Genomic DNA, 23893 nt, shown 5'->3' with positions numbered 1-23893 from the left:
AAATGTAGAATGCATAGTTATTAAAACATTTCCTTATATCCAGTAATAAAATGTAAAGCCTAATTCAAACGCCCCCAACGTACTCTGCACGCCCCTTGGATATCACTTTTATTTTTAAAATAATTTGTATATACGTTTTTCCTGGGGTCTATGGTCCAGTCCTGGTCCTCTTCTGTCCTCAGTGGTGGACAGGTTCTGAATTAAAGTGGATGTAAACCCAATGTCATCCTTTCTAAACTACTGCAATAGGGGTTATCTATAAGGATATACACGCCTCCTGCATGTATCTTTACCTGTCAAATGTCTCCCCTCTGTCTGTTATGAGACCCGAAAAACTGCAGATTCTGTGGGTGGGTCTTTTTTCTGGAGCTCGGTGGGTGGAGTCGTGATGTCAGTAGACTCCCCGCCCACCTCTACACTCCTTGTCAATATGCATTTTCTCCTGTTTATTTCTAACAGTGAACTTTTGCTGAACTTCTGCTAGCATCTAACATCCAGTGAAAAGACAGGAAAGTAACCACATGACTTCAGCATGCCAAATCACGCTGAGGTGTGGAACAGCCAATCCTTGCAGAGCTGCTGAAGAAAGGAGTGGGGGTGGGAATTAAAAAATAATGCATGTCTTAGGCTAGTGCACGAGATATGTAAATCACCTGTCACTCACAGCAAGGGGGAGGATTTGACAAAGTTTTTCTCTGTTTGGCAAGATTTTTCTCACTGAACAATAAAAGAGGATTGCTCAGAGATGGATTAACTCTTTGTGGCAAGACTGGGCTCAAATGATAGGAAATCTTATACTCTACATTATGATTTCAACAAACAAAAATAAAAATTCGGGTTTACATCCACTTTAAGGAGAGAGCTCCCTGCAGCATTCTCATAAAAGTACACAGGGAGTCCTATGTCACTCCCCAGGGGGCGGGTCCTTGGATGAATGACAATGGGCATCTTGACCACTTCAGCCCCGGAAGGATTTGCCCCCTTAATGACCAGGCCATTTTTTGTGATATGGCACTGCGTCCCTCCAATTGACAATTGCGTGGTCATGCGACGTTGTACCCAATCAAATAGAGCTTTCTTTTGATGGTATTTGATCACCGCTGTGGTTTTTACTTTTTGCACTATAAACAAAAAAAGAGCGACAATTTTGAGAAAAACACAGTAGTTTGTACTTTTTGCTATAATAAATAAAAAATTTGCAATAAGCGTATATTGATTGGTTTGCGTAAAAGTTATAGCGTCTACAAAATAGGTGATAGATTTATGTCAATTTTATTATTTTTTTTTTACTAGTAATGGTGATGATCTGTGATTTTTATCGGGACTGCGACATTGCTGCGAACAGATCGGATCAGAGTTAAAAATAGCCACTGATTACTGTATAAATGTCACTGGCAGGGAAGGGGTTAACACTAGGGGCCAATCAAGGGGTTAAATGTCTGTTCCCTAGGTGTGTTCTAACTGTGAGGGGATAGGACCGACTGGGGAGGAGACAGATCGTGTGTTCCTACTTAGTAGGAACACACGATCTGTCTCTACTCCCCTGACAGAACTGGGATTTGTGTGTTTAAACACACATGTTCTCGTTCTGTCAGGAGCGATTGCAGATGCCCTGGCAGGTGCCCGGCACACACATCGGCTTCAGGGACACACTATAGCATCTTAAAGAGCCGATGAATAGCTATGGCAATTTGCGCAGCCGTGCCAACCTGTCGCCGTATAACTGTGGTGGCTGGTCGGCAAGCGGATAAACACTGGAGAGTAGCATCATCTAGTGGTCAAAGGGAAACATTGCAGACATTTTTGGATATAGTTTGAATATTGCAGCCAGAACTGTGTTTTCTAGTTTAACCACTTGCCGAATTTCTCTGCTGGGCTAAATCCATTCAATCCATCCACACATTGTTCCCATTTAAGAGCCGCCAGGGGGACCCGATGCACGTGGCTGGCGGGCACAATCTCCACTGGCTACCCGCGATCGTGGGCACAAGTGCCAGCACCAGGATTTGTGTGTGTAAACACACAAATCCCTGTTCTGTCAGGGAAGAGGAGACATATTTTTTGTTCCTACTAGGTAGGAACAGCGATATGTCTCCTCCCCAAGTCAGTCCCCTCCCCCCACAGTTTGAAACACTAACTAGGGAGCCCTAGTTAACCCCTTCCCTGCCAGTGACATTTACACAGTAATCAGTGTATTTTTATAACACTAATCGCTGTATAAATGTCCATGGTAAAAAAAAACCTAAATAATAAAAATGCCATAAATCTTTCCCATAGTTGTAGACGCTATAACTTTTGCACAAACCAATCGATATACACATAATAAAGGAGAGATGGTTGGACTATGTTATGCCGCGTACACACGGTCGGACTTTTCATCTACAAAAGTCCAACGGACGCCGACGGACTAAAGCTGGCTGGTAATCCGATCGTGTGTGGGCTTCTCCGGACTTTCAGCAGACTTTTTCAGCCTCAAATCCGACGGACTTTAGATTTGAAACATGCTTCAAATCTTTACGTCGTAACTACGACGGACCCCGAAATCCGCTCGTCTGTGTGCTAGTCCGACGGACAAAAACCCATGCTAGGGCAGCTATTGGCTACTGGCTATGAACTTCCTTATTTTAGTCCGGTGTACGTCATCACGTACGAATCCGTCGGACTTTTGTGTGGTCGTGTGTAGGCAAGTCCGTTCGTTAGAAAGTCTGCTGCAAGTCCGCCGAAAGTCCGCCGGAAGTCCGCCGGAAGTCTGTCGGACAGGCTGTCGGACTTTTGTAGACGAAAAGTCCGACCGTGTGTACGCGGCATTAGGGAAGCAACTCGATCAATTTTTCCATCCCTAATTGTAGTATAACTTATATGAAAGTATAGTACCCTGAATGTGTGGTCCAGGCCTCCTACTGGCATTGTCTGTCTGGGATCTGGCACCCAGAGACAGTCCGTATTGGTTGGTTCAGTGGCTGGTGCCTAACGAATGGTGGTTTTAATCTTATTCCTTGAAATTGTAATAGTAGGTGAGCTATTATTTGTAACAATTGATGTCTGTTAGGATTTGATGTTATGTATAACCACTGTATAATCTGAGACTGTTTATTATTTACACAGTGTAAATGAATCAATTGCATCGTGTCTAGCCCTGATGAAGCGAAATTTCTTTTGCGAAACATGTTGGCTCTAGTCACGCACGAATTTTGGATTTCACTACTGGAAGATTACATGTTCATATTTGTATTGCCAATACTATTTTTTACTATATTTCAATAAACATTGTTAAATTTTATCTAATTGGTCTGATTCTCATCATTCGCAACTCAGCCCTTTTCCTTAAAAATCCCACCTTCTGAGGAGGGGTATTGCCCAGTCCTTCCCTTTCTTCTCTCCCCCTCCCCATCCCTATTTCCTCCTTTCCCCCCCCCTCCTCTACTTTTTCATACAATCAATATACACAAAAATATGTAGAATATATATTGGCCTAAACTGATGAAGAAATTCGTTTTTTAACCACTTCCGGACCGCCCGCCGTCATTATATGGCAGTACTTCGAAGAGTAATATTGTTATAATGGCAGCAGTTAGCTACCATAACCCCAGTATCCTCTTATTTAGCGGGTGGTCTCTGTGGCGGATTTGCCACAAGATCACTTTTATCGGTGGCAGTAGAGGGCCTCCTACTACTCCCGCCATGCTCTGGTGCCCTCTGCCACTTACCGGAGCCGCCGGCAGCAACAGAGGCGATCATATCCTGTGTAGTATGGAGATGAATGAGGGAAAGATGGCCCCCACCCATCTCCATACCAATGCAGGGCGGAAGTGATGTCAAAACATCACTTCCGCCCATAGCTCTTAAAGCAAATTTTTTAATTTTATTTTTTCAAACTACATTTTTTTTTGCATTTTAATGTAAATATGAGATGTGAGGTCTTTCTGACCCCAGATCTCATATTTAAAAAGGTCCTGTCATGCTTTTTCTATTACAAAGGATGGTTACATTCCTTGTAATAGGAATAAAAGTGACACATTTTTTTAAAAAAAAGAACAGTGTAAAAATAAAAAAATAAAAGGTAAAATAAATAAGAAAAAAAATAAATGTTTTTAAATGCGCCCCATCCCCCCGAGCCTTGCGTGCAGAAGCGAACGCATACATGAGTAGCGCCCGTATATGAAAACAGTGTTCAAACCACACATGTGAGGTATCGCCGCGATTGTTATGCCCCGTACACACAATCAGACATTGATCGGACATTCCGACAACAAAATCCATGGATTTTTTCCGACGGATGTTGGCTCAAACTTGTTTTGCATACACACGGTTGCACAAAGTTGTCGGAATTTAGGATCACCAAGAACGCGGTCACGTACACCACATACGACAAGGCTATAAAAGGGCAGTTCCGAACCAAGCGCGCGACCCTTTGGGCTCCTTTTGCTAATCTCGTCTTAGTAAAAGTTTGGTGAGAGACGATTCGCGTTTTTTCAGACTCGTGGCTTTCAGATCGTTTTCTGCTGTTCAGTTTGTGCTTGTGGGTTTGTATCTGGTCTTCAGTGCGTGCAGTGAGTACAATTGACTTGTCGTTGTGTTCGTTCATTACTGATTTTCAGGTCGCTCTTCACAGGCCTTGCTGTTCTTCAGTGCATTCTGTTACTTTGTTCTGAGCAGCCGACCGTTTTCTAGCCATGTTGCGTATACGTACTCCTCGTGGAGTTTGTGCTGTGCGGGGGCTTGGTGTTGGGGTCCTTACCTTGACACAAGTCCAGTCCATGAACAGGGCGAGGAGGAGTTCATGGACCAAGAATTGGTTGCTCCAGAGTGACCAGTTCTGTCATATGCCTTTGCTCCGTGAAATCCGTGAGATCCGTGAGAATAATCCTGATGATTTCAGGAACTTTCTCCAGATGATGGACCCCATATTTCACTGTTTGTTGGCTTCGCTGACCCCCTATATCAGCAGGCAGGATACCTGCATGAGGCAAGCCATCACTCCGGAGCAGAGGCTAGTTGCCACCCTGCGGTACTTGGCGACGGGGAGAAGCCTTCAGGACCTCAAGTTCTCGACAGGCATCTCCCCCCAGGCTCTGGGGATCATTATCCCAGAGACCTGTTCTGCCATCATTCAGGTCCTGCAGAAGGAGTATATGAAGGTAAGATTTTTATCCTTTAATATCAAATTTTATTGTATTTAATGTTTGATAATATATTGTATTTATTTCCTCATTCCCTAATTACCATGATTGTAATATGCTGTGAATGTCCCCTTTGTCCTCATGCATGTTGGATTTTTAGGTAATATTTTTTGTCCTTCATACATATTTGCCTTCATTTACCTCCCCAGCATGCTCTCCTGGCCCTATATTCACCTCATGTAGTCACTTAACAATGTATTTTGTCAGCTCCATAGTAGTGCTTTACCCTAAATACCCCCTAAAATGTGTAAAAATGTGATTTGTGCTTTAAATTCAGGCAGAGTGCCAGAGGCTTTTCTTTGGTGCCCCAAAATAATTTGGAACCCTCCCTCCCCCCAACTGCTAACTCAGCTGATACCAATCCACTGTCTGCTGACTTTGCCAAACCCATACACACTATACCCACCTCTTTTGTGGTCATATTTATGGATGAATTCCCCAAAGCATGTAGTGCAAGGGCCTGCCTGAATACTTTCAAATGGTACTGTTATAAAGTTTTTGTATCCTATTATTATCTTGATAGATAATAGCATCATATAAAAATGTGATAAAATGTGTGCAGTGTGTATTTATCTCTTTGTATTATGACACTTCTTACCTGTCCAGTAGGGATGAGCCGAACACCCCCCAGTTCGGTTCGCACCAGAACCTGCGAACGGACCAAAAATTTGCACGAACGTTAGAACCCCATTGACGTCTATGGGACTCGAACGTTCGAAATCAAAAGTGCTCATTTTAAAGGCTAATATGTATAGTATTGTCCTAAAAAGGGTTTGGGGACCCTGGTCCTACCCCAGGGGATATATATCAATGCATAAAAAACTTTTAAAAAACAGCCATTTTTTCGGGAGCAGTGATTTTAATGATGCTTAAAGTAAAAAAAAAAAAGTGAAATATTCCTTTAAATATCGTACCTGGGGGGTGTCTATAGTATGCCTGTAAAGTGGCGAGTGTTTCCCGTGTTTAGAACAGTCCCTTCACCAAATGTCATTTTTAAAGGAAAAAATCTGCTTGCGGGTTTAATGTAATGTCGGGTCCTGGCAATATGGATGAAAATCAGTGAGACAAACGGCATGGGTACCCCCCAGTCCATTACCAGGCCCTTTGGGTCTTGTATGGATATTAAGGGGAACCCCGCACCCAAATTAAAATAAGGAAAGGTATGGGGCCACCAGGCCCTATATACTCTGAACAGCAGTATACAGGTGGTGCAAACAAGACAGGGACTGTAGGTTTGTTGTTAAGTAGAATCTGTTTGTAATTTTGAATGGGTACATTTTTAACGTGTTTAGCTCCAGCCAAAATATCTTTTTTAAGCTTTTAGGAAAACATAGGGAAGGGTTATCACCCCTGTGACATTTGTTTTGCTGTCTGTCCTCCTCTTCAGAAGATTTCACCTCACTTTTTGTCCCAATGACAAATGTTTTTTGAAAATTTGGGGTTTTTTGTGGAACAAGGATTGGAAAGCATCAGTGGAAAGGAGAAATGTTTTTCCCATATTAACTCTTACAGGAGAGAATTTCCCTTCCTAGGGGTAGATTTCATCTCACTTCCTGTTGTCTTCTTCCGTTTGCAAGTAGGAGTCGTTTGTAAGTTAGATGTTTGAAAGTAGGGGCCTGCCCTATATACTCAGCAGAAATTTGGGCCTTAGGTGTTGTTGTGGCCACAACACTGTAAGCCCTCACAGGACCCTGCTGTGAAATATTAGATCAAGAATTGTAATTACATGCCCCTGTTGAACAAGGGCAGAAAAATTGAGCCTTTGGTGGTGGTGGTGGTGGTGCCACAACACTGTAAGTCCTCACTCGCTCTTGGTGGGTGCAGAAATGGGCCCTGCTGTGAAATATTAGATCAAGAATTGTAATTACATGCCCCTGTTGAACAAGGGCAGAAAAATTGGGCCTTTGGTGGTGGTGGTGGTGGTGCTGCTGGTGCCACAACACTGTAAGTCCTCACTTGCTCTTGGTGGGTGCAGAAATGGGCCCTGCTGTGAAATATTAGATCAAGAATTGTAATTACATGCCCCTGTTGAACAAGGGCAGAAAAATTGGGCCTTTGGTGGTGGTGGTGCCACAACACTGCAACCCCTCACAGATACTCTAGTTGGGACGCAGAAATGAGCCCTGCTGCAAAGTATTGCATCAAAAATTGTAATTACACGCCCCTGTTAAACAGGGGCTGAAAAATTGGGCCTTAGGCACTGGTGGTGGTGCCCAGAACAAAAAATGTTCTTACAAGCTATCAGCGTGATGATTGAGGAGGAAGAAGATAATTACTCAGGGATAGTCACTCAGCATCAGCATAGGCAATCTTTGAAGGGATCTGAGATTTCAAAAAAAATTATTCGGTTACATCAGCATCAGGTGCTTGGTAGCTGGTGGTGATCCAAGACTGATTCATTTTTATGAAGGTCAGTCGATCGACCGAGTCGGTGGACAGACGCACTCTGTGATTGGTTACAAAGCCTCCAGCAGCACTGAATGTGCGTTCCGAAAGAACGCTGGATGCAGGACAGGCCAGTAGCTCAATTGCATACTGTGCAAGCTCTGGCCAGTGATCCATCCTCAAGACCCAGTAACCCAGAGGATTTTCGGTGGGAAAGGTGTCCAAGTCAGATCTTGCCCCTAGGTATTCCTGCACCATGTAAAACAGACGCTGGCGATGGTTGCTGGAACCGATCATACCTTGGGGCTGCGGACCAAAAAATTGTCTGAACGCATCGGTCAGATGGCCATCTTCTCCACCGCTCCTTCTTTGACTGACCGAAGCCTCAGCAACACGTTGTCCAGAAACAGGAGTTTGTAACCTCCCAGTCTCTGGGAACGCGTTGCACAGACCTTTCTGTAAGGCCTCCCGAAGATGTTTCATCCTCTGCTCCCTCTGCGATGGCAAGATAAGGTCTGCAACCTTACCCTTGTAACGTTGATCAAGGCAGGTTGCCAGCCAGTACTGGTCCTTCTCCTTGATACCACGAATACGAGGATCCTTACGCAGGCTTTGCAGGATCAGGGAGGCCATGCAGCGTAGGTTTGCTGAGGCATTCGGTCCGGAGTCCTCTGGGTCACTAAGGACGACATGGTCCACAGCCACCTCCTCCCAGCCACGTACAAGTCCATGTGTTTCTTGGGACTGATCCCTTAAAGACTGCTGTTGATGCTGAGTGCCAGGCTCCACCTCCATACTGACACAATCTTCTTCCTCCTCCTCCTCCTCCTCCTCCTCCTCCTCCTGTGTGATCGGCAGGCACGCAGGAACACTGTCTAGATAAAGGGGGCCTTGAGAGCTAAGGAAGTCCTCCTCTTCCTGCCTCTGTTCTGCCTCAAGTGCCCTGTCCATTATTCCACGCAGCGTGTGCTCCAACAGGTGGACAAGGGGGACAGTGTCACTGATGCATGCACTGTCACTGCTCACCATCCTCGTGGCCTCCTCAAATGGTGAGAGGACAGTGCATGCATCCCTCATCATGGCCCACTGGCGTGGGGAAAAAAAAACAAGCTCCCCTGACCCTGTCCTGCTGCCATAGTCGCACAGGTACTCATTGATGGCCCTCTGCTGTGTGTGCAGCCGCTGCAGCATGGCCAACGTTGAGTTCCACCTGGTGGGCATGTCACAGATTAGGCGGTTCTTGGGCAGGTTAAACTTCTTTTGGAGGTCAGTCAGCCGAGCACTGGCATTATATTACCGGCGGAAATGCACACAGACTTTCCTGGCCTGCCTCAGGACATCCTGTAAGCCCGGGTACCTGCCCAAGAACTGCTGCACCACCAAGTTAAGGATGTGAGCCAAACAGGGCATATGGGTCATTTGTCCCGGTCGGAGGGCAGAGAGGAGGTTGGTGCCATTGTCGCAAACCATTATTCCTGCCTTAAGTTGGAGTGGCATCACTCTGCAGAGCTGACAGAACCTCTGCCCCAGTGTGGCTCCTGTCCCCCAAGCACACCAGCTTAAGCACCGCATGGCATCTTTTGGCCTGTGTACTTGCGTAGCCCCTTGAACGGCTACGGAGCACCGCTGGTTCCGAGGACAAAGCACAGGAAGAGGCCATAGAGGAAGAAGAAGAGGAGGGGGTGGAGGAGAGAGGTGTGTCACAATCATTAGCATTTTGGAGGCGTGGTGGCGGAACAACCTCCAACACTACTGCACCTTGTCCTGCATCCTTCCCAGCTGCCAGCAGAGTCACCCAATGCGCCGTGAAACTTAGGTAACGTCCCTGTCTGTGCCTGCTGGACCATGAGTCAGCGGTAATATGCACCTTACCGCTGACCGCCCTGTCCAACGAGGCATGGACATTGCCTTCCACATGCCGGTAGAGAGCCAGAATTGCCTTCCGTGAGAAAAAGTGGCGTTTGGGTACCTGCCACTGAGGAACCGCACATTCCACAAACTCACGGAAGGGGGCAGAGTCTACCAACTGAAAAGGCAGCAGTTGAAGTGCTAGCAATTTTGCCAAGCTAGCATTCAACCGCTGGGCATGTGGATGGCTGGGAGCAAACTTCTTTCGGTGGTGCAGCAGCTGGGGCAGGGAAATTTGCCTGGTACAATCTGACGTCGGTGTACCAAAAGCAGATTGCTGACAAGTACTTGGCTGTGACACACCTAATTCTACACCTTCATTCCTCTCAGTGCAGGTCTCAGAGAGGACTGAAGGTATAGTGGGGTTGGAGATCTCACCTGATGAGGAGCAAGGAGAGGTCCTCTTTGTTCTTTGGTGTTGGTCTTTTAGATACGCTTGCCAATGAACTGCATGGCAGGTCAACATATGTCTGGTCAAGCATGTGGTACCCAAGCGGGAGATGTTTTGGCCACGCGAGATACGCTTAAGACATATGTTGCAAATAGCAGCGCTGCGATCTGATGCACTCATCTCAAAAAAGGCCCACACCAAAGAACTTTTTGAATAACGCGCAGAGACTGCAGTGCCCTGCACATGTGGAGCTTTGGGGTGTGATGCAGTCAATGTGCTTCCTTTAGGCTGGCCCCTGGAGGGCATCCTGCCTCGTTGGTGATGTGCCGCCTCCTCCTCCTCCTCTCTCCTATCAGGCACCCACGACCTCATCATCCCCTCCCTCCTCATCACTGGAGCAAACCTGGCAGTATGCTGCAGCAGGGGGAACATGACTGCCAGATTGCTGTCCTTCTTGGGCACCCCCTCTGTCCGTGCTCACGTTACTGCCTTCATCGAGCTCAGTATCATCATCAGAGCCTTCCAAATGCTGGGCATCCTCCTGGAGCATGTACCCAACACCGTGGTCAAACAGTTCGAGGGACTCCTCAGGAGGACATGGTGGGGCTAGGGAAGGAGTCACTGATGACATTGAGCCTAGGGAAGAGGCCGCTGCTTTGCCAGGCAAAGTACCCTGGGCATGGGTGAGAGAGGATGAGGAGGGTGAGGACGGCTTGGTCATCCACTCGACCAAGTCTTCCGCATGTTGCGGCTCAACACGGCCAGCTGCCGAAAAAAGGCCAAGCGTGTCCCACGGCCACATGCTGATGAGGATGCACCGTCTCCAGGACCAGCACTAGACACAGAGCCTGCTTGCCCTCTCTTATTGGCTTATGACTGTCTGCCTCTCCTTCTTGGCCTTCCAGACATACTAATGGCCTGTAGCTGCACTAAGCTGGGAGATATATATATACTGATACTGCAGCTAGCAAAATCAACTGCTTGCCTGTAGTATGAGAACACCACCAACCTTCTACAGGTAGCTTTAGCTGAACACTGTGCAGAGCTTGCAAAAAACTAACTTGTAGCTTTTTTAGCTGCCTGCGGTGGTGATAGGATCAGGAAAACACCACCAACCTTCTACAGGTAGCTTTAGCTAAACACTGTGCGGAGCTCGCAAAAAAATAACTTGTAGGTTTAGCTGGACACTGTGAGGAGGAGGCACCACACTAACTTGTAGTTTTAGCTGAACACTGTAAGCAGGACGCACAGCACTAACTTGTAGTTTTAGCTGAACACTGTGATCAGGACGCACCGCACTAACTTGTAGGTTTAGCTGAACACTGTGAGGTGGACGTACCGCACTAACTTGTAGGTTTAGCTGAACACTGTGAGCAGGACGCACCCCACTAACTTGTAGTTTTAGCTGAACACTGTGAGCAGGACGCACAGCACTAACTTGTAGTTTTAGCTGAACACTGAGCAGGACGTACCGCACTAACTTGTAGTTTTAGCTGAACACTGTGATCAGGACGCACAGCACTATCTTGTAGTTTTAGCTGAACACTGTGAGCAGGACGCACCGCACTAACTTGTAGGTTTAGCTGAACACTGTGAGGTGGACGCACCGCACTAACTTGTAGTTTTAGCTGAACACTGTGAGCAGGACGCACTGCACTAACTTGTAGTTTTAGCTGAACACTGTGAGCAGGACGCACCGTACTAACTTGTAGGTTTAGCTGAACACTGTGAGGTGGACGCACCACACTAACTTGTAGGTTTAGCTGAACACTGTGAGCAGGACGCACCCCACTAACTTGTAGTTTTAGCTGAACACTGTGAGCAGGACGCACTGCACTAACTGTAAATAGTCTAGCTGCCTGATTGTGGTACTAATAGGATCACAAGAAGACCAGCAATTTTCTTCAGGTAGCTGTAAATACTGTAACAAGACAAGCCTGCCTGTCAGTAAGAAGATAACAGGAACGGATCTAGCTAAACTGAATACAGTGTATATATATATATATATATATATATATATATATATGCAACACCTGGGATGCATATATATACACAGTACAGTGTAGGTGCAGCTAACTGACTGACTGTTCTGCCTAATCTATCTAACTCAAATCAAATGACACTGTCTGTCTCTCTCTCTCTCTATCTATGAACGCCGTAACACACACTACACAGGGCCGCCGTGCAGGCGGCCTTATATAGTGTGGGGCATGTACTAAATCCCCTGAGCCATAATTGGCCAAAGCCTCCTTGGCTTTGGCCAATTACGGCTCTCTGTTCAGACGGCGCTGTGATTGGCCAAGCATGAGGGTCATAGTGCATGCTTGGCCAATCATCAGCCAGCAATGCACTGCGATGCCGCAGTGAATTATGGGCCGTGACGCGCCACACGAATTTGGCACGAACGGCCCATATCGTTCGCAATTCAGCGAACAGACGATGTTCAAGTCGAACATGGGTTGGACTCGAACACGAAGCTCATCCCTACTGTCCAGTGGGCTGCCAATAGTGTAAAGTAAGGAGGGGCTGGCCAAAGTAAGACACATTATTTAGGCATTCATCTCTCAATGAAGTGGAGATTAAATACTCTTTAAATACTACCTAAAATAAATGTTATCTTGATGTTGGCCAAGAATGTTTGTGTCTAATCTGCTTTCCATGTTTATGTGCAAAAAGATTATTTTCTTTTTCTTGTTTGACTCCACAGTTTCCTTCCAACCCACAGGAATGGCAGACTGTGGCCTCCCACTTTGCCCAGTGGTGGGACTTTCCTAACTGCAGAGGGGCAATTGATAGGAAACACGTCCACATCATCCCACCACCAAACTCGGGGTCATACTATTACAACTACAAGGGGTTCAATAGTATTGTGATGTTGGCAGTGGTGTCGGTTACTTATGAGCTCCTGTATGTGGACATGGGGAAGAATGGCCGGATGTCAGATAGTGGAGTCATCGCGCAGACAGAGTTCTACAGGCGTCTCCAGAATGGCAGCTTGGACTTGCCACCTCCAGAAGACAATGTGGAAGGACTCCCATTCATCTTTGTTGCGGATGAAGCATTTGTGCTGTGGGACCATCTTATGCGACCATTGCTTATGAGGACCCTCACCCCGGACCAGAGGTTTTTAATTATGGTGGAGATCATGTTTGGAATCATGGCCAGCCGGTTCTGCCTATTTCTTACACCCATACACACGGCGGAGTATAAACTGAATCATATCATCCTGGCGTGCTGTGTTCTCCACAACTTTTTAAGGAGAAATTCTGTATTCTTGTAAATGAACCAACCCAGACGGCGCTTGAAGCTGGCCACCCTGGCTTGCCCCCTGAGTGCCCACGAGGTCCGTCTTAGATACCTTGATTACTTTGCGGGTAGGGGGGGCTATCAATATGCCAGACAATGTCTGATACATTTTTAAAATAAAATAATCATTTTAACTACTAAAATCTTTGGTGACATTTACTGCTTGTGTTTCTTTTAGCTGACCCTGACAGAAATGTGGGGAGTCCTGAAAATGGCGTGATTGTGTAACATTATAAAGCACTGTTGGGTGTTATTTACTAAAGAAAAATACACTTTGCACTACAAGTGCACTTGAGACTGCACTGAAACTGCACTTGTAGTGCAAAGTAGATTTGCCCTTAGAAAAGAACCCCCATTGTCACTGAAAACACCAATTTTACCACAACAAAATTTTAGGAGCATTGAAACAATAATCCACACATTCTTGATTATCAATCTTTTTAATACAAGCACAATCACATGTGCATTTCATAGCCTCCCTGGCGGTATGATTATTTCGGATTTTAGGTGCTGAAAGCGGTACAATTATTTTGCATGGAAATTTGGCGTTTTATATTGTAGGTCTGTAATTCTTAACAATAACAGACTTAAATCTGTCCAAACAAGAGTCTAGTAGATATCCCAGGTATGATAAAGTTTGAAACACAAAAACATAAATTATAATATAATAAATAAAAATAAATAGTTAAAAAAAATAAAAATAAATAGTAATAAAATAAATTTCCCCACGATTCACTATCGCTCAATTCTGCAAGTGTTCTAATTTACTATCGCTGTTTTCTAGCTGGTCTAAAGCCACTTTTGACGTAAAGGGACACTTTTTGGTTGCTAAGGACAATCTCCAGTTTACAGGCAGAAATAACAATATATATCACATAAAACTGCATGCAGGGCATGGGCCAAAGCACTGGGGACAAAAGGGATGTGAAATCATTTCATACAGTACTGTAATCTGTAAGATGTACTGTATGTGTTATGATTTTTCCTTTTTTTTTTGCCACCAGGCTCCGCCCCCGTGCGTCGCGACGCTCGCAGGGAACGGAGCCTGGCAAGGAGAGGCTTCGGAGGAGGACAGAGCCCACGGACACTGCGGGGGACATCGCAGGATCCCGGGGACAAGGTAAGTAAAGCCACACCAGGATCCTGCGATGTAATCCCGAGTGTGGCTCAGGGTTACCGCTAATGGTCCTGAATTTTAACCCCGAGCTACACTCGGGAAAACCGCCAGGGAGGTTAAAGGTTTTTAAACAAACCAACATGTTTTTTGTATAACAATTTTTTGGTTCACATTAATAAAAGTAGAAATGTCCATTTAAGGTAAAACAGGCATGTTTCAGACAAACAAGAAATACACAAATCTGGAACTTACAAAGTTCAACTTTTGTAGAAATTGAAGGCAATATCAGACATGAGTATTTATAAACGGTGTTTGATATTGCATTCAGATGGGGTGAAGTCACCCCTGGAAAAGCCAAATTTTGAAGATGCACACAAATTGCCGAATGTCAACATGTGCTAGCTGCCATCACGGGGGATCAAGGGACGTGTTTTGGGGGGCAACCCCTTCCTCTCAGCTACTTTATTATTGAGGAAGGTGTTGCACCCCCAAAACACCTACATTGATCTCCCGTGATGGCAGATAGCATATGTTGACACACTGTGTGCATCTTCAAAATGTAGCTTTTCTATAAAATGTCAAAAAATGAAAAAAAAATTTACATTCAAAATACCAAAAAAAAGGAAGTGATTTGGAGATGTTTTAAACTCTCCCTAAAACATCAATGATGTTCTTTATTTTGTTTTTAACATCATTAATGTTTTTATTAATGTTTCACAAGTCCCTATTACACCCCATGATCTCCCTGATCAGGATCTGGGCACTTTCACTAGTGAAATGACCTGGATGCACAACATTACGATCACCTAAAAATATAGAAACAAAAACATACCATGTATTATAAATATGCAGGCATCCATCTCTTACCTGAGCCTGTGGTCGTAGACACTCACCTGTTGTGGTGACTATTTCCACCACGTCTCCTTCCTCCTCCTCCTGTTGGCTTTGGGGGATTTCACCTTCTTCCTGAGGTGGGGGGTCTGTGGTCTCCTCGGATGAGGGGTGTCCTCCGAGTCTTTTCTCCCCTATGTAAAAAAAAATAGGTAGGATCCCTGATGACATCAGAACGCACTGACGAAACTGGTCGGATGTAACAAACGTGACACGCCACTTCTGCTCGCAACGCAGTTTGCTTGTTTGTCTGCCTGCACTAACCCCTATGTGGGGGATGCGGTTTTTAAGCTTGTTTTTAGCCTAATACATTTTTGGCATACTTCACCATGGGAGTTTTCCGTTTAATTTTTTCCCAATTCATGGCACTTATGGTCCCAATGATCAATCTCTGTCTGTTCATTTGCATGCATCCAAGCAGCTACAGTGTTACCTACATGCACCTGAGTTTCAGCACCTGAGCCCCAGCGTCTGAACAAAGCCGTGATCGTGAGAAGCTTCTCTGGCAGTTCTTTAAGCGTGTTTGACTCCTGTCATGGGAGTCACTTCAATCTGGTGAGTAGGCTGTGTGGCTGGTGATGGTGGTGGAATACTGTTATCGGATGCCTTGCTGAACCCAAGGAAGACTCACCCAGGAGTTTTGATTCACCCAAAAGTTTTATCATTGTTTGAACATTTCCTGAACACACATGATTTTTGGATTTATATATTTTTGGATATTTTTTGGAATCTAATTTTGCTTTTTAAATTGTTGTTTTCACTTGTTTGTTTCACCATCTATGCGCATTGTTTTCACTCAGTTGTTAGCTATTATCACAGGTATTTAATTATTTTTATGGTCTCGTTTCACAACAGAGTATGATTTTGCATTTGCACTTTATAATGGAGCGTGGTTTGTAATTAATTGGTTAATTACTAATATTATTTTTCTATTATTGATATAACGTGCTGCTCCTCAAATTAATTGATCAATTAATCTCACTAATAATTTATTGGTTTCCATTTGCGCAAGTCGGTAGTTTCTACCATTTTCCATACTTAGCACACAGATATTTGATGGTAGAAATAGGAATATGAAACATTACTTGGAAGTGGGGTACAATTGTCTATTTTGGCAGAGTTACAAGATGGAGAAATATTTTTTTTCCTTTGTCAAGCTTGAATACTTACCTGTTTTGTGCAAGCTTCACAGATGGAGTCACCCCTATAGTATACACTGGAGCACCTGTGCGGGCCCCCTAATAAAAATGGTGTTCTTTTGTCCCACACTAGTGCTACAGCATCCAGATGTGTAAACAGCTACTGAGTGTCCTCTCCTTACACAGAATCTAGTTTGCATTACATTCTAGTTACAAACCCATCCAGACTTATTTTAAGAGAAGTAGGCTAGCAAAAATGTATTCAAATGCATATGGCCAAAACAATGGTGTTTTCTATGCCGAACGAACAATGTTTCATACAAACGAATAATGTGCCCATTACCATGAAAGTTGCCATTTTAAACTGTACAACAGTAAAGAAAAGCACATGGAGCAGCACAAACGTAATAAAAATAAAGAATAGGAACACAGCACAACTACTTACTTTTTTGCAGCATTCTCCTGATTCTTCTGTACTGCTCATGCTCCCTGATTTTGAGGTCCGACCACCGCTTCCTGAGCTGATCCTTGGATTGTCATACCCCGAAATTACGGTGCAGACTCTTGACTGCTTTCGCCATGATCTTGGCCTTTCTGACATTTGGGTTGGGGTAAGGCCCATACTTCCCATCATAGTCAGCCTTCTTCAGGATGTCAACCATCTCCACCATCTCCACAAAGGACATATTTGATGCCTTAAATCGTCTCCTTCTGCATCGGGACGTTTCAGGCTCCGGGCTTTCCTCCTCCTCCTCCTTCTCGTTGCTGTAATTAGCACGCACCTGCTGTGTCTCCGCCATGTGCTTTTCCCCACTGCGCCGAACGAGAAGGGGTGGGGAATGGACTAGAAAGAACGTCAGGGGCAGGTGGAGTTTCACGCATGCGCAGTGTATATAAAGCGTAACACGCGTGTGTAGTACGTATGATCTGTGAGAGGAGGAAGGAGTATCGGAGGCGCTGATCGTGATAACGAAGGTAAGATTTAAATTTGGGCCTATACTGCTTCTAGATTGAGGCCTGTATTTAGACAAGTTTAGAAGACTTTAGGCTGACATTAGGGTTTGTCTGGTGTTGTGTCTTGCAGTGAAAATGGATCTAGTCAACGATCAGGACTTTATGCCAATCTTCATAGATATGTTCAGTGAGCTGCCCTGTCTGTGGCAGGTAAACCACCCCGAATATAAGAACCAAACAAAGAGGAAGGGAGTGCTGGATAATTTGCTGCAATTTGTGAAGCCGGTAATCCCCACGGCAGACATCCCCTATTTGAAGGCCCTAATTGGTGGCATGAGGAGCACTTATCTAAGGGAGCACAAGAAGGGCCAGGATTCCCAGAGATCAGCAGCTGCAGATGCCATTTATGTCCCCAGGCTGTGGTACTACGACAGGCTGCATTTTCTGGCAGGTCAGACTGAAACCAGGCCATCACTCTCCACTCTTCCTTCCATGCTTCCTTCCCCCCCAGCTGAGGCTTCTGACGTCCAACCTGGGCCTTCCAGGCAGCAACATGTGGAGGAGCCCAGTTTGAGCCAGGTATAGCATTCTTCTAAATATTTCTGGTTGTCCAATCAATGATGTTACCTAGATGTTAGTTTGGAGTACTAATTTATGATTGTGATTGATGATGCAAAAACTAAAACCATGTCCCTTTTTCATACACAGGGAAGTCTCAGCTAGGAGGTGGTCGGGCCAAGCAGGCTGTCCGATACCCAGGTCCCTCCCCTCCGCCTTCAAAGTCAAAGTGGCAGGAAGAGGAGTAACCTGGAGGAGGCTGCAATAGGCCTATTTTGGAAGGCTACTGAGGCCCTCAGAACCCCCCACAGTGTGGAAGAGGATTTTGCAGAGCTAACTGCCTGCAAAATTATGCAGATGGAGTAGGGCCAATGACTCTTATGTGAGTTTGTAATTTTGGAAGCCCTAAATAAGGGGTTGAGGGGCCAACTCACATGTGAAACCCACATTTGTGAGCTCATCCATGGTCCTCCTCCTCCTCCTCCAGGTCCTACTCCTCCTCCTCCAGGTCCTACTCCTCCTCCTGCCACACCTCCAACACCAGAGCCACAGCATGGAAGGAAGTGTGTAAGGAAGACCAGAGAGTGATGACCTGGGTTCAATCTGGTCTGGCAAAAGATGCAGCCTCTTGTATGACCACCGCCTGGGGACAATACATGTCATCTGCTGCTGTTCAGGATCTCTGGGACTTCTGGACCAGATTGAACTCCCTTAGATATGGACTCCTCAGGCCACCAATTTTGCTGTAAAATAATTGATGTCTGCCCTGGGGGCCAAAGGCTTCGCCAATTTCTGCTGTTTATCCAGCGTTGCCTCCCTCTTTGTTTGGTTATGAGTGTTTTCCTTCAAAAAGGACAGTTTGTTTGTGTGGAGGCAGGTACATTTCAAAAATACAATGTGAAATTAACAAGAGACACCAACACAAAACAATCTCCTTGAGATTAAATAATACAAGATAATAATGGTGTTGTGGTAACGTGACATACAAAACACACCAAAAAATATTCAGGAGTAAAATAAAAAAAATTAAAAACACGATCAGGCTTGAAAAAAACACAAACCAAAAAAAAACATATATCTTTTTTGTTAGATGTGACAAATCAAAATATATTGATGAAATCACGATAAATAATAAAGAAAAGAAGTTTGTGAGAAGTCTGTGTGAATATGAGCAGCAAAACTACTTAATTCTTCTAGCATTATAAAGAAGAAGAGAGTGCGCTGCATTAAACAATTTTAAACATTGCAGCCTGACGAAAGTGCTCTATCCATTCCGAATGCTAATTTTACCCGACCCAGCTGTTCCATCTCGGAATTTCTTCTGAGCATGGGTGGCACATTGTGCGTCGGAATTGGCCACACACGGTCGGAATTAATGCGATCGGATTTTGTTGTAGGATAATTTTATAGCCTGCTCTCAAACTTTGTGTGTCGGAAAATCCGATGGAGCCCACACACAGTCGGAATTTCCGACAACACGCGCCGATCGCACATTTTCCGTTGGAAAATCCGACCATGTGTACAGAGCATTAGAGTGAGAGAAATAATTCTAGCCCTAGACTTCCTCTGTAACTCAAAACATGCAACCTGTAGAATATTTTGAATGTCACACATGGAGATTTTTAAGGGTAAAAGTTTGCCGCCATTCCACGAGCGAGCACAACTTTAAAGCGTGACATGTTCGGTATCAATTTACTCGGCGTAACAATATCTTTCACAATATCAAAAAAAAATTGGGCCAACTTGACTGTTGTCTTATGTTTTAATTCAAAAAAGTGTAAAAGTGCAAATATGGCATGACCAAAAGTATTGAAACGACCGCCATTTTATTCTCTAGGGTGTTAGGAAAAAAATGTTTGGGGGTTCTAAGTAATTTTCTAGCAAAAAAAATGATTTGTAAGCAACAAGTTTGAAAAATAGGCCTGGTGTTAAAGTTGTTAAAAACATTTTTGGGGATACTTATTATAGCAAAAAGTAAAAAAATGTTTTTTTTTTCAAAATTGTCGCTCTCTTTTGTATATAGTGCAAAAAATAAAAAAAAGCAGCGGTGATCATATACCACCAAAAGAAATCTATTTGTGTAAAAAAAAAGGATGCAAATTTTGTTTGGGTACAGTATTGCATAACTGCGTAATTGTCAGTTAAAGCGACGCAGTGCCAAATTGTAAAAAGTGCTCTGGTCAGGAAGAGGGTAAAATCTTCTGGGGCTGAAGTGGTTAACTTTAGACATTTTAACTTTGTTTTCCTTTTCTTATTAATCCGTAGTTAGGCTTGTTCTCAGTGAGGCTTTAAAGCGGAGTTCCACCCAAAAGTGGAACTTCCCCTTTAAGCACTCCTTGCCCCCTTACATGCCACATTTGGCATATCATTTTTTTGGGGCGAGTGGGTGACTAGTTTTGGGTGGGACTTTCTGTCCCACCTCCTATTTCTGACTACGGGCCACCTAGGCGACTCCTCCTCTCTCCTAGGTGGCAGCTCCCTCTCGGCAATCTTCTGGGACACGTCACAGGTCCCAGAAGATTGCCTGTCCACCCGGAGAGCACAGCATGACTTGTGCATGCGCAGTGCGGGCCCGGCCATGAAGCCGCAAGCTGTCACGGCCGGGTGCCCACAGTTTCAGTGGAGGTGCCGTGGAGAGGAGCGAGGCTCCGTGCGGCCGCATCGCTGGACCGTGGGACAGGTGAGTGTCTGTTTATTAAAAGTCAGAAGATACTTTTTTTGTAGTTGCTGACTTTTAATAAATGACAAAAAGCCTGGAACTCCACTTTAAGGCAAGTTAGCTTGTATGGGCAAATATAAATCCCCAATCACAGGGGTATTATTGTATTGATTTGTATAGGGATTCTAACCTCCAGTGCTCCTTTCCCCAATTGCAGAGGGTTGATCCAGGAATACAAAAGTCCACGCTGAACCTAAGTCACAACATTTATAAAACAGAAATTGTATTTCTTTGGTTTTTTCTAGAGGATAACGAAAAGTTCCACCGCCAGCTGTCTGCATATGATGATCCATCACTGAGGAGGATATATGAGTATTATAAAGATGATCTGATCTACATCCTGGAGAACATGGATCCTCATACTGTCCTGGTAGAACTAACACCTCAGGAAGTCTTAAACACAGAGGTAAGAAAAAGATATCTCTAACTTACCTACAGCAAAATATGCAAAGGGAACTCCGAGTAAATACATGTTGTAGTTGGATGGATTACCCCAGTCCTTTTTTAATTGAACACCATATCACTCCATACTAATCATAAAATGCTGAACATATAAGGGCCCTTTCACACGGACGTGTCCATGTACGGGCTCCGCTTTGCTCAGAAGATGATCGCTCCGTCGATCCCCGCTGAGCAGGCAGATGACAGCTCTGTCTCTGCACACTGTGCAGGGACGGACCTGTCAGAGCACCGCTCTCCCCTCTGGGGGATCGGATGAAGACGGACCATAGAGTCTGCTTTCATCCAATCCGCAGATGGATGGAAAAGTGGGGTTTTCCTCCGTCACACTTTTTCGGATCGGAGCAGGTCGGATGTCAGCAGACATGTCACCGCTGACATCCGACGCTCCATAGAGGTCTATGGAGCGTCCGTTCAGGTCCGCCTAAAAAACTGACAGGTGGACCTGGACGGACCGTCCGTGTGAAAGAGGCCTTAGTCCTCCCAATAAAAGTGACCATATCAAAACTTCATTACATCCCATAAATCTGTTAAAACCATTTACACAACTGCTCCCATCAGAATGTAACTATACACAAAGTTATGAATGTTATTTATTGTATATCAGAGAGGTAGGTGAATCTTATTATAATGGAAATCAGAGATTACTTGCTGCTTGTTAAAGTGTGCCTGCTCCTTGTATGGCTAATTTATATGTAAGTGTAAATGTCATTAGAGATGGCTTATACAATGTTTACATAGATAGTCAGGTTGAAAAAAGACACAAGTCCATCTAGTTCAACCAAAAAAAATAATAATAATACAATCCCATATACACAATCCTTCACCCACAGTTGAGAATCCAGGCCTTTTTTAAAGAAATCTACTGAGCTGGCCAGAACCACCTCTGGAGGGAGTCTATTCTACATTTTCACAGCTCTTACTGTGAAGAAACCTTTCCATATTTGGAGATGAAATCCTTTTTCCTCTAGACGTAAAGAGTGCCCCCTTGTCCTCTGTGATGACCTTAAAGTGAATAACTCAACACCAAGTTCACGATATGGACCACTTCTATATTTGTACATGTTGATCATATCTCCCCTTAATCTCCTCTTCTCAAGAGGGAATAGATTCAGTTCCTCTAATCTTTCCTCATAGCTGAGCTCCTCCATGCCTCTTATCAGTTTGGTTGCCCTTCTCTGAACTTTCTCCAGTTCCCCGATATCCTTTTTGAGAATTGGAGCCCAAAACTAAACTGCATATTCCAGATGAGGTCTTACTAATGGATCAGAAAAATTGGAATAAAGGGCTTGGGCGTTTTAGGCATGACTAAATGGGTAATTAACACCTAAAAAGTTTATTAACCGCTTGCAGACCACCGCATGTACATATACGTCGGCAGAATGGCACAGCTGCGCAAATGGACATAACTGTATGTCCCTTTGAATTTGGCGCTGTGTGGCCATGTGCATGCCGGTGCTCGCACGACCCTGCCGCGAGCTCAGTGACTGGGATCATGGGTCCCGCAGACTGGATGTCCGCGCGGATACCCGCGATCGTCTTACGGAGTTGAAGAATGGGGAAATGCTGATGTAAACAATCATTTCCCCGTTCTTCCTAGTGACACTGATCACCACTCCCTGTAATCGCGAGCGATGATCAGTGTCGTGACACGCGTAGCCCCTCCCCCCACAGTTAGTATCACTCCCTAGGACACACTTAACCCCTGCAGCGCCCCCTCCTGGTTAACCCCTTCACTGCCAGTCACATTTACACAGTAATCAATGCATTTTTAATCGTACTGATCCCTGTATAAATGTGAATGGTCCCAAAATGGCACCAAAAGTGTCCAATGTGTCCACCATAATGTCGCAGTCACAATAAAAATCGCAGATCGCCGCTATTACTAGTAAAAAAAAATATTAACAAAAATGCCATAAAACTATCCCCTATTTTGTAGACGCTATAACTTTTGTGCAAACGAAACAATAAACGCTTATTGTGATTTTTTCTTTTAACAAAAATATGTAGAAAAATATGTATCGGCCTAAACTGAGGAAAAAAATAGTTTTTTATATATTTTTTGGGGATATTTATTATAGCAAAAAGTAAAAAATATTGATTTTTTTTCAAAATTGTCGCTCTTTTTTTGTTTATAGCGTAAAAAATAAAAAAGAGGTGATCAAATACCACCAAAAGAAAGATCTATTTGTGGGGGAAAAAGGACGTCAATTTTGTTTGGGAGCCATGTCGCACGACCGCGCAATTGTCAGTTAAAGCGTCGCAGTGCCGAATCGCAAAAAGTGCTCTGGTCTTTGGCAAGCCAAATGGTCCGGGGCTTTAGTGGTTAAACATAGAAACACATTTAAGAGATATTGACATTTAGAATAAGTCAGTATAACAAAGTTATATAGTTGATACTAATACTAATACATTGTCATAGAAGAATCACATGAAACATTTGGAGGTGAATAACCACTCGTTCCAGAGTAAAATTCAAAAATCCTGATTTTGACTATGTAACAGGTTATGATGGTAAAGGTATCCTGGGCTCTACATGTTACACACCTTGATAGTAAACATTTATATTATTGTTACTTGTGCACTGTCATGTTACATGTCCCCATAGTCTACTGGTTTTTTCTTGGTGCCTTCTGCATGTGACCAGTCAGTTAACTTTGCTGGGGTCTCCACAAGCACAATGCTCTATTAACAATGTTTTTTTAATATTGATTTGATGTATATTGTAGATTTGTTTATTTGATTTCATTGTATTTACTTTTTTTCTATTTAGTAAGCCCATTGATGCTCCTGAATAGGCATGAGCTTTATGTTTGGGTCGAATATGAGTTTGACTCGAACATTGGCTGTTCGCCCGTTCACCGAACAGCAAATAATTTAGGGTGT

At 44.3% G+C, this 23893-nt stretch overlaps 1 protein-coding gene across 1 annotated transcript in view; it reads left to right on the top strand.

Annotated features, from left to right (window-relative positions):
• Positions 1–23893, top strand: part of LOC141117742 (NACHT, LRR and PYD domains-containing protein 3-like) — a 263391-nt gene that overhangs the window by 118215 nt on the left and 121283 nt on the right. Inside the window, exon 3 of the mRNA XM_073610755.1 lies at positions 20794–20954. Within this exon, the coding sequence (XP_073466856.1) occupies positions 20794–20954 (161 nt within the window). The remainder of the gene's footprint in view (positions 1–20793; positions 20955–23893) is intronic.

This window comes from Aquarana catesbeiana, linkage group LG13 (genome assembly GCF_042186555.1).
Source record: "Aquarana catesbeiana isolate 2022-GZ linkage group LG13, ASM4218655v1, whole genome shotgun sequence".
Lineage (NCBI taxonomy): Eukaryota > Metazoa > Chordata > Amphibia > Anura > Ranidae > Aquarana > Aquarana catesbeiana.
This window is presented reverse-complemented; position numbering and strand designations above follow the sequence as displayed.